Source organism: Myotis davidii, unplaced genomic scaffold (assembly GCF_000327345.1).
Source record: "Myotis davidii unplaced genomic scaffold, ASM32734v1 scaffold327, whole genome shotgun sequence".
NCBI classification, from domain to species: domain Eukaryota; kingdom Metazoa; phylum Chordata; class Mammalia; order Chiroptera; family Vespertilionidae; genus Myotis; species Myotis davidii.
Window position 1 is genome coordinate 1,992,317 of NW_006298628.1, and position 10,848 is coordinate 2,003,164.

The following is a 10,848-nucleotide window of genomic DNA, read 5'->3' on the forward strand; positions in this document are numbered from 1 at the left end:
CTCCTTGCAGCTGCCTCCCAGCCGCCTGGTGGCCAGGCCTTTGGAGCCAAGACCCTCCTGCCAGCAGGGGCTTGGCCAGTGGCCGCTGGTGCTCTTCAGCAGCCGGGCACAGGGTGGGAGCCACCATTGTTCTCACTGTGCTTTGAGGTTGGATCCAGATAAGCGGTTCCGAGCCTGGAGGAAGATAGGGAGTGCCTTCCTGGGAACTGAAAAGCCTCAGCCCCATATAGTACTTACTATTCATCCAGCCTTCGTTTTAACAGAAGAAAAAAATAGTTATTGTTTCCAAGCACTTTTTCCTGGCCCTCCTTTTCTCTCAGGAGGGTTCCAGTCATCAAGGTTGACTAGAGAAAGCCATAGACCGGAATTCCAGGGCTCCCAACCCAGTTCTGTCTGCCACCGCCCAGCTTGCCAGGGGTCATTCTTGACTCTTTTGTGGGGGAGTCACTTCTGCCTTCTTGGTTGCAAAAACAGAAAAAATATGAAGTCTTTAAGGCTAGTGGAAAATGCAAAGTATTTAACGTTTGTAATTATCAGAGTAAGCAAGTTATTTACACTAAGCATGGAGTCATGGTTGAATGATCCCCAATAGCAAATCTGAAAGCACTTTCTTTTTGGCAATAGTCATATTGCGTGGCTGTGGGCAGCACATCTACCCTCCGAATTCCATTTAATTTAGGCCCACATTTAAATAGCTCAGCTTCTGAGCATTTGCCAGCTGAGGCAAGTAGGTCTAGAATCCCAAATGTGACAGGGATAATATTCAAAATTGTTGATGATAATCCATAATTGTTACAGGAAATGGAAGTCGGGACAAAATCTGATATTCCCTCTGGAGAGCTTGCTCCTCGCTCAGTGCAGTCTGCTCTAAAATGGGGGGAAATCCTTCCATCCTTCCTGGTCCCGGGCCTTTGAGATAGCTGTGAATGTACTTTGGGGAGTGAATTCAAAAACATCATTTCCCATTTCTATTCATAGAGTAGTATTCCATGCCTTCGGAATCTGTGAAAGACAAAAACGGCTTGAGTGTTGTGTATTTTTAAATTTTTTGGAAACGGATCCATCTGTGCAATACATGGTAATTCAAACTATCAAGTCACCCAGTTGATAAGGTTCCCAGCTTGCCCGATGAACCATCATCAGAGTTCGGAACACCACGGAGGTGGCTTGAAATGGAAGATGAACTGCCATCTCCCTTTTAGGCATTTCCATGGGCCTCTGGCAGGAGCCGTGCTGGGAGGGGGGACCCAGTGCACTTTTGCTTTGCTTCACCTGCCTCCCCTCTCCCTCTCTCTGGGCCCCCAGATTACCAAGTTGAAGCAACAGCTGCAGAGGACAAAGCTGAGCCGCAGTGGGAAAGAGAAGGAGCGGGGCTCCCCACTGCAAGGAGACCATGCTGTGCGGGGAACAGTGAGGGTATGTCACCACCCCAGCCTCTCCCCTCTGTCGTCCTCCCGGGCACACTCCCCCCACCATGTGGGCAGAGCCTCTCGGGTTGAGCAGCACCTGAGCCCTACCACACCATATGTCCTGTGGCCCCGTGGGTGCCCAGGTAAAGCTTTAGTGCAAACTTGGACTTGGTGAATGACATTGGAAGAGCTTCCTACTGTTCTGAGTTTCTCTCTCCTCCACTCTCATCCCCTGTACAATTGAGGCCGTGATGCTCCTGCACTTTCTTTTTGGCAATACGCCGTTAAAAGCGTACCCCCGACCTCTCAAGGCGCCAACTTCTGGAGAAAACCCCACTGACTGGACCTATTGCAACCAGTACCGGTGCCCAGTTCCTCCTTTACTCACTTGGTGTTGCCGTGTGGACATGACCATCACCCCGGCCAGAACTGATAGCTACTGGGCTTGGTGGGTTTCAGCGAGTGCTTCATGTGCTTCCTCCTCAGGCGTCTCCTCCCAGCTTCCCCGCAGGGTCCCCTGTCCTTCGACTCAGCCCCTGCCTGCACAGGAGCCTCGAGGGGCTCAACCAGGAGCTGGAGGAGGTGTTCGTGAAGGAGCAGGGTGAAGAGGAGCTGCTGCGGGTGAGTGGGGCTGCAGCCTGGATGCACTGGCAGGTGGCGTCTGGCTGAGTCTGGACGCCGGGGCTGGGACTTGCTCTTTGGGGCTCACAGGCTATGGCCGCAGCACCAGAGTAACAGGCAGACACCCACCTGCGGAAGGAACACGAATTGAGTTGATTAGACTCAAATGGACTGCCCCACAGGGACAGCAGAGCTGCGTGGGTGTAACTGGGGACAGCTTTGTGGTGGTAGGTCGACAGAGGAGGAGCAGGGGCTGGCAGAGAGGCAGGTCCCAGAGGGAGGAATGAGCGAGACGTTGTTCTCCAGCCAAGCACCAGCTCACTTCCCCCATACTTGGCACCGCTGCCGTCACCCCTGTGCCCAGTGAAAGCCACCCATTGCCTGTGTTACCACTTCCCTTCCCCCATCTCCACCTGATGACAGATATTCATCCTTCCTGCCCAGTGCCCCCGTGTGGCCTTCCCCACCCACTCCCAGGCAGAATGATTTGCTACCTCTTCTGAAGTCTCGGCACATTTGTATACTGACACGGTACAACTGGGGAACGCCATTGGGCAGTATGAATATAATTCTAGTGGGCACACTCCTCCGTTTACATTTACTTGCTGATTTTAAGTTGGCATGTATGTAGAATTTTATACCCACCCAAACACATGCACACAATTTGGTGAGCTGTAGGTACAACAAGTGCCACTGAATGTGAAGGGGGCAGGGTGTTCAGTGTGTGATGTTTGCGTACTGGTCCCATCGTGGCCTACAGCGGAACGGTGTCCTGGTGGCTGGCACACAGAAGGTCCCTGCCCTCATGAGGCTTACAGCCCGATAGGGGTGACACACTGAGAAACCATTCAAATAAATATGCAATTATAGATCGGCTGCGAGTGGTACCAGAGAGGAGACCGAAATGCTAGGGGAGAAATAGCAGGGGTTTTCCCTTAGATGGGGCTGGGGAGTCAGGAAATCAGTGGCTTGAGGAAATGGTGTCCTGCTGTCGCTCGGTGTTATGAATAGAGGATGGAAACAGGGCACAGGGAGGACCCCAAGGGTCCCTACAGCTCTGTAGTCCTGAAGAGCCAGGACAGTCATCACCCACCCTTTCCCCGGCAGATCCTCGATATTCCTGATGGGCACCGTGCCCCAGCTCCCCCCCAGAGTGGCAGCTGCGATCTCCCCCTCCTGCTCCTGGAGCCTGGCAACCTCTCCAGCTCTCCCTCCATGCCCCTGGCATCCCCCCAGCCTTCTGGCCAGACCAGCCGCGAGGAACATCGGGGTGCCGTCGAGGAGCTGGCATCCATCCCCAATGACAAAGGTAAGCTGAGGAGGCCCTGAGGCGGCCGAGGCAGCAGGGCCCACTCGGGGTGCAGAGCCATCTCCACTCCCTTTTCTGCTTCTAGTCAATGGCAGGCCTGGCATCTTTATTTGCCAGGCAACTAGTATATCTTTGTGAGTCGTCTTTATTCCATACATTATACTGTCATAACAATGGTCCTTGATATCGATTCTGATTTGTAATTTACATAAAGTCCCTGCACCTATACTTTTATTTAATCCTCACTGGAATCCAAAGAAGCCCTCCCTTCATCCCCATATTTGGCTTGAATGCCCTCAAGTCTGTTCAGGTGTCCACTGTACCCATTTCCAGCACTAGGTCTCAAGGTGGTTGTAAATGACCTAAAATAAGAGAATGTGCCCTGGTTTGACCCAGATGGAAACCCAAACTTTCTGACTCCAAGTCTCTACTTTCTGCTGTGCCCTGGCCACATCACGAACAGGACAAGATCCGAGTCCTTCCTCCCGATAGTAATGATCCTTACTTTAAAAAGCACCGTTGCCTGCATCGCCTCATTTGATTCTCACAGCAACCCCATGAAGTAGGCTGGCCAAGGGCAGGACCTAACAATGCACAGAGGTAAACAGAGCATAGAGTAAGAAGGAATAAATGTGAGATAAATACAGATAAAGTCAATATTTGCAACCTAGGGAAAGTGCATTCGCTGCGTGAGAAGCAAGAGGAATTTTATCCCACGAGTGGGGTTGAGTAAAGATTGCTTCTCTGAGTCAGTACAAGAGCTCTTCCTGGAAGAAGGGATAGATTTTCAAGGCTGTGGAGAGGAAGAAGCTATGGTATGTTGGCAGGCAGGGCAGTGCAGTCCTGAAAGAAGGAAGAGAGAGAGACAGAAATTAGGATTCCTTCAGGTCCGAGGCTTGGAGTTCCCATTGCCGTTCATCTCCTGGAATATACAGTTGGTATTAGGTCTGACTTTTCTGTCAATTCAGCTGCATTTTTTTTTAATCCTGTGTAACAAGATACGTATTTTTGTAAGCTGCCTCAAAGATCTTTTAAGGTTGAGTATAGAAAAACAGCCTGGGTGAGCATGACCCCGCCCCCACCTGCCTGCGTCAGCCTCTTCCCTTTACGCCAGGGCCTGGGCGGAGGGCGGGGGAGACCCTTCCTTCAGCTCCACGGGGCTCAGCCTCGCTCTGTTTGCAGCCTCCCCTCCAGGCCGCCCGGCCTTCCTTGAAGACGGCAGCCCATCTCCAGTCCTTGCGTTCGCCTCCTCTCCTCGGCCCAACCACAGCTACGTCTTCAAACGGGAGCCTCCGGAAGGCTGTGAGAGAGTGCGTGTGTTTGAAGAGGCCACGTGAGTACATTAGCCGGGGAGACAGGGATGGGGGGCCAGCCCTGTGTTGTCCCACCGGACAGGCCCAGCTTCCATCTTGGACTCTCCCTCCTCCCAGAGGTGCTGTCAACTTTAGATTATTGGTGCTGCAAGGATTCCACGATCAAACTTGTTGACATTACCTACTCTGAGCACCAAATTTTTGCTTATCATTATCTCCATAGAAACCTGCTCTCTGCCCACATGCCAGCCACAAGCGCAGCAGGAGCTGGAAAGGAAAGAGTTCTGAAACTAAACCCTTTGTTTCTTCTATTTTTTCCCATCCCTGGGGAAGGTGTGAGAATGTGCTAGACCATAATCAGAGAGAGAGAGAGAGGATATATTAGTAGTTCTCTTCAGGCAGAGATGAGAAGGGTCTCGTCCCCACTGAAGCTTTCTAGTTGCTTCCGAGTCAAGTCTTCACCCTGCAGCTGCAGTGATTCAAGTGTCAAGAATGTCCAGACAGAAATTTCCCGTCCTTGCAAATAAGGACTATGGAATATTCCCAAACCTGATTGGGCAATACAGAGGCCATTCTTCCATGAGCAGAGAACATTGAGAGCTGGCCCACACAGCCAGCCCCCTGTGATAGGCACCCTAAGAACTCATTTCATTCCCCCTCCCCCCGCAGCTTTAATATTCATCAAGGCAGATTCACCGTGGATGTTGGTTTCCATGGCAGCCAGGAAGTTTGGTCACAGTGTGTGAGTGGACATTTAGCTGGGGCAGGTTTGTGGCCTTGAGGGCCCCATTTGTGTCTCGGGTAAGGAAGAGACAGGCCCTGGATAGGTGCAGGAGGTACATATATAACCTAGAGTAGGAGTTAAGGAGAAAACCATAGCCAACTGGGTATTTCTCGCATCATCACTGTTGCCTGGTATCTCTCCAGAACCCTGAGTCCTCTGGGTGAACCGGAGGGAAGAGGCCAGATTGTGTAGCAGACTCTGGACTTGTGTGCCCTTCCCTAGTCCACGTTATAGCTGAGTAATTACATCGAATTGCTTGTGGAAATTAGGCAGTTGCTTGTCTTGAGTCTTTTGTAGACTCCATGTTGGAAGAGGTCTTAAAGTCATCTCATCTAGATCCCTGCCCCAGTCAGCCCTTTAAGAAAGGTGCTAGTCCATCCCTTCCTTTCTCAGGTATCCCGGGATGGAAATTCCCGGCTCCCCTGGGTCTCTGCATTGTGTCAACTTTCCTCCTGAAGTTCTTGTATTTCGTGGTTCTTTTGCCACATTTCCCCTCCTCTCTAGCTGCTGACCCGTGAGATGGCCTGGATTTCCCAGGGCGGGAATCAAGCTGTTCAGGGTCGTCCTGGCTGCCCTCATGTCCCTCACACATTGCTTGGTCTCTGGGTCACCTTCCTCACGTGCGTCTGCGCACCCCGAGAACATTCCCTCTCCTGCCTGTCCCACTCTTCTTCCTGGGTTGGAATTCTTCGAATTTACACCTAAAGTACTACCCAGCTTATCAGGCTGTACTCTCAGTGCCTTTTTCTGTACAAATTATACTTTAGGAAAAGGCAGTTGATAGGACCCACTGGCGACAGAGCCTCCCCCATCTTCCTACACATTCACCTTCACCCGGGATCCTCACAACCAGCAGCTTCTTGGGCTGTTTAAACCTCACAACATGGTTATCCACTTCCTTTTCTTATCAGAAGGATTCCTTATTCTAGGACTGTCCGACCTAACCACCTTTTACCCTTCCATTTCCCCTACATTCTCAGAAGGGTCCGATGACTCTTTCCTCGTTAAAGGTGAGACAGTTCAGGCCATGACCACGTGGTAAGTTAGAACTTGGAGCTCCTGATGAGGTCGGGCTGCCTTTCCCACAATGGTTGCTCTCTTTCCCGCCTCGCACATATTTTAAAAATCACACCTTTCCCATGTGCTCAAGAATGAGATTCTTTAGGCCGGGAGATTTCAATGGAGGACAGTTTTTACTCCCACGGGACATTCGGCAATGTCAGGAGACATTTTTGGTTGTCACAGCTGGGGGAGGGGGTCAGGTGCTACTGGCACCTAGTGGGTCGGGTCCAGGGATGCCATTAACATCCTATAATGCACGGGACAGCCCCCACAACCAGGGACTGTCCAGCCCAAAATGTCAGTGCTGAGGCCAAGAAACCCTGCTTTAGACTGTAAAAGTCTTAGAAAGTCATTTGCATGGATCTCTGCTTTCAGGCAAGGGGCCTGCCCCCAAAACACTGTTTATTGATGGAATCTCCCAAGTGAAAAGATCCCTTAGTCTCTTCTAGAATCAGATTATCTAGCTTCAATCCCTCCTGTTTCAGCCATATTTCTAAAACACCAGAGCCAAGGAGCCGAAAGGCTGGTTGTTGCTCAGTACCCTTTCGTTTTTTTGGTCAAGTTACCATCCTGTTTTAACAGAGACCTGGCTTCTCTACTCCCTGGACGCTGGTGGTTTCTCTTTTGCTCTGAGTGTGCGTGCACATGTGTGTGTGCGTGCGTGTGTGCGTACACACGTGTATATCTGTGCGTTTCTTTCTCCATCCTCCAGATCTCCAGGTCCTGACGTGGCCTTCCTGACTTCCTGTCCCGACAAGAACAAAGTCCATTTCAACCCGACCGGCTCGGCCTTCTGCCCCGTCAGCCTGATGAAGCCCCTCTTCCCCAGCATGGGCTTCATCTTCCGAAACTGCCCCTCAAGCCCAGGGTCCCCTCTCCCTCCCACCAGCCCCAGGCCATCGCCTCGGAAGGATCCAGAGGCCGCCAAGGCCTCCTCGCTGCCGTTCGAGCCTTGGCAGCACACCCCGCCATCAGAGGAGCCCGTGCTCTTCCACAGCTCCCTGGTGGTCTGAGGGCACCCCCACCACCTTACCACGGAGACCAGTGCCTTGGTGGCAGGCCCCTCCCTAGCTCCCCTGAGGTGGGGGATAAAGGCGCCCTTCCCTCTCGGCCTTCGAGCACTTTCACTTATTGTGTCAAAGCCCTGGGTCCCCTCTCTGATGGACGCTGCCCCTCCTAGTGGGAGGGGACCTGCCTTCTCCACTAGCCGCTGGGCAGCTCACAAATCATACCTGTGTTCTTGCCACCTCCCTTACTCGGTGGAAAACTCACTCAGGGGGTCCCCTGCCCTTGGGTGTGAGTCCAAAGGACTGTATTTGGGGCCCTTGTCCTTGTCATGGAGCAAGCTGGCCTTGATCGGGGTAGAGGGGACACCACAGATTTCCTCCCTTCTCCTCCACAGACGTAGAAGAGGAGACGGGAAGATAGAGCCCCACGTCTTCTCAGCCTCCATCCCATGCTTCCCTCTCACTGGGGGAGCAGACCAAAGCAGCCCTCACGGGCCATAACACTTGACCAATCCAGCTGCTGGCAGAGAGGGGACCCTCGCGTTTTCCCAAGTGGCATTTTCATCTCGCTTTCATCCTGACTAAGATTGTCTTAAGCAGCAGCTCAACCTGCCCAGCCCCAGGTGGGTGGGGGAGGAAGGAAGAGCTGGCATTCCTCCAGGCGGCAGGTGGGGACTCTGTACCCTCCACCTGCCCCAGGACTGGGTTGGATTAGAAAAATGCCTATTTTTCTTGTATCGATGTAGAAACTCTATTTTCTCCCAAAGACACTATTTTTGCAGCTGTTTGAAGTTTGTATATTTTCCGTGCCGCAGAGCTTCACAAAACTGAAGAAGAATGTTAACGTTCAAGTTTTCTTATCCTGTGTTTAGAAGTTGTTTTTTGCAGATCTTGGTGTTAATAGACCAAATAAATAAGTATTCCCAGCAGTTAGAGGTTCTGTTCAATATTTGGGCGGGGGGTGGGGGGCGGGGGGGGCAGAGAAGATGGAAATTGAGGGTATTATATTGATTACTTCATCCTTGTCTTTAAGAGGAGCCTTAACACATAATGATGTCAATGAACAGAGTCCCTGTCCTCAAGCCACCAGGCATGGGTTCTTCACATGGAGGGTAAACAGTGGACCCACGGAAAGACCGTCCAGAACGAAGAGTGTGGTGGAGGTTTGGTGAGGGAGTCATCCTTTTCTGGAATGAGTCTGGAATGCTCCCTCGGGGGGAGTGGGTGTCGGAGAGGAAATTAGGGCGACCAGTGGAAGACAATCTGACGCCGTGGGTGCTCCTTGACTAGTAGAAGAAATTTCTTGTCCTGCTGCTGCCTCTCGGCTATTAATAGTGCCACACCTGTAAGGGCTCTTGGGCTTTTTGGGGAAATGGAAACAACCATCCCAACATTCTGATGGTGTTTTGCAATTTACAAAGCATTTTCACAAAAGACACTGATCCCCAAGGTATGGATGAAAAGTTGGCTACCCCAAGGGCAGTTGTAATAATTACAATTATATCTGCCTGAAAGACCTCAAGACAAACCCCTACCCCAACGTGGTAAACATCAGAGAAGGCTTGCATAAAAGGTCATTGATGCGCTTGCATAAGATATCATTTCAAGATTAAAACAACTCAATGAGAGAAATGTGATAAATCCCACTGTACTCCTGAGGGAAGGACAGAAAAGACTGACTACGTTCACCCCAAAGACAAAGGAAGATACAATGGCTGGGATTGGGAACCAGGTCATTTGAATCCAGGGCCCATGCTTCTAACCACAGCGCCGTCCCACTTGTTATGTCCCCATTCATTTCAGAGGAGGAAACGACTCGGGAGTCAAGGGGATCGTTTGAAATCCCAGCTGGTCAAGAGGCGGAGAAGGGAACGGGAACCCAGGCCTCTCCCAGCTGCTGCTCGGTGCCCTGCCATCACTGACCGATTCAGTGGACAGACAGTGCGAGGGCTCATGTATGGCGGTCTCTCCTCCCCCACTAACACGAAGGAGAGGACAGACCCCATCTCCTCTCTCCTTCCCCTCCTGCTGTAAGGTATTTGGCCTGTCCTCTAACGCCCCATTAGTCAGCCAGGCCTGGAGTGATGGGTGTGGTGCTGCCCGAGTTTCCTTCCTTTGCCCGAGGCTGTGCCAAAGGAGCCGGCTGCTAGGAGAGGAGCAGGCGCCTCACCCCAGGGAGCCCAGATGCAACGAAGTGGGGGTGGGGAGTGGGGAGTGGAAAGGCCGGGGGGTCCGTCTTGCCCTGGTTCTTGGGCCAGCAGGTGGGTGCCCCACACTGGGATAAGGGAGGGGTCCAACACAGAGCTCACTGATCGGGAGGAATCGGGAGGGTTTGCTCCATTGTTGGTAAGTTGTGAGACCCTAGAGCAGTGGTTCTCAACCTTCCTAATGCCGGGACCTTTTCATACAGCTCCTCATGTTGTGGTGACCCCCAATTCCATTGTTACAAATTGAACATCACTAAAGCATAGTGATTAATCACAAAAACAATATGTAATTATATATCTGTTTTCCGATGGTCTTAGGCGACCCCTGTGAAACGGTCATTCAAAGAGTAATGAATACCTTCGCACAGCACGCTTTACAATTTATAAAACGCTTTCACAAACCGCAGCTCCTTTGATCCTCACCAGAGCCGAGAGGTGACAGGGCGCTTTTAGGAATTACCCCGTTTACAGACAGAAAACTGTGGCACGAAATTGGGTGACAGACGCAGGTGGCCCTGCCTGTGGGTGAAGGAGAGGGGACAGAAGGCCTGCCCGCCTTGGTTTGCCGCAGGAGGAGGACCGCTGTCGGAAGCCAGGCCTTGCCCATCCCGGTAGAGGCGGGTAGGCGCTGGGCAGCGCTAGGGGGCGCTAACGCTCCACTAAGCAGTTCATGGCGTTAGGACCCAGCAGAAGCCGGCCGGCCGACCGGGAAAAAGACTATTAGATTTGCCCAGCCTCCCGCCACGCCTTCTCCCCGCCCACCTGTCAGTCTTTACACGGCGCAGCCAATCGGTGACCTCCACATCCTTCTACATCATCAGTCCACGCCCGCATAGCTTGTAGGTCGTCCCGTGGAGCTCGGGGTTGTAGTTGTCCTCAGAGTTGCCTGATTGGAAAAATCTCGAGGGCAAGGCATTCACCTCGGGGCAGCTGCCCCCCACTAGTCGTAGAGACGAAACCAAGATCCCAGGGTGCTTTTCCTTTCCTTGGAAGCGGTTTCTGGGTTCCGAGGCGTTTTCCCCTCGGCAGCCCTGAGCTGGCAGTTGTGGCGGTGGCTGTGGGGCCCTGCTGAGCGGCGGTCGCATGCAGCTCCTATGAGGCCCCTGTCGCCGGTCGGCGATGTCCGCCTGGAGCTG

At 52.4% G+C, this 10,848-nt stretch overlaps 1 protein-coding gene across 1 annotated transcript in view; it reads left to right on the top strand.

Moving 5' to 3' along the window:
* FAM117A (family with sequence similarity 117 member A) overlaps positions 1-8,434 on the top strand; it is a 59,199-nt gene extending 50,765 nt beyond the window's left edge. Inside the window, exons 4-8 of the mRNA XM_015570858.1 lie at positions 1,306-1,416; positions 1,896-2,030; positions 3,138-3,339; positions 4,522-4,672; positions 7,211-8,434. Coding sequence (XP_015426344.1) covers positions 1,306-1,416; positions 1,896-2,030; positions 3,138-3,339; positions 4,522-4,672; positions 7,211-7,511 — 900 coding nt within the window. The 3' untranslated portion in view covers positions 7,512-8,434. The remainder of the gene's footprint in view (positions 1-1,305; positions 1,417-1,895; positions 2,031-3,137; positions 3,340-4,521; positions 4,673-7,210) is intronic.
* Positions 8,435-10,848: the final 2,414 nt, after the last annotated feature.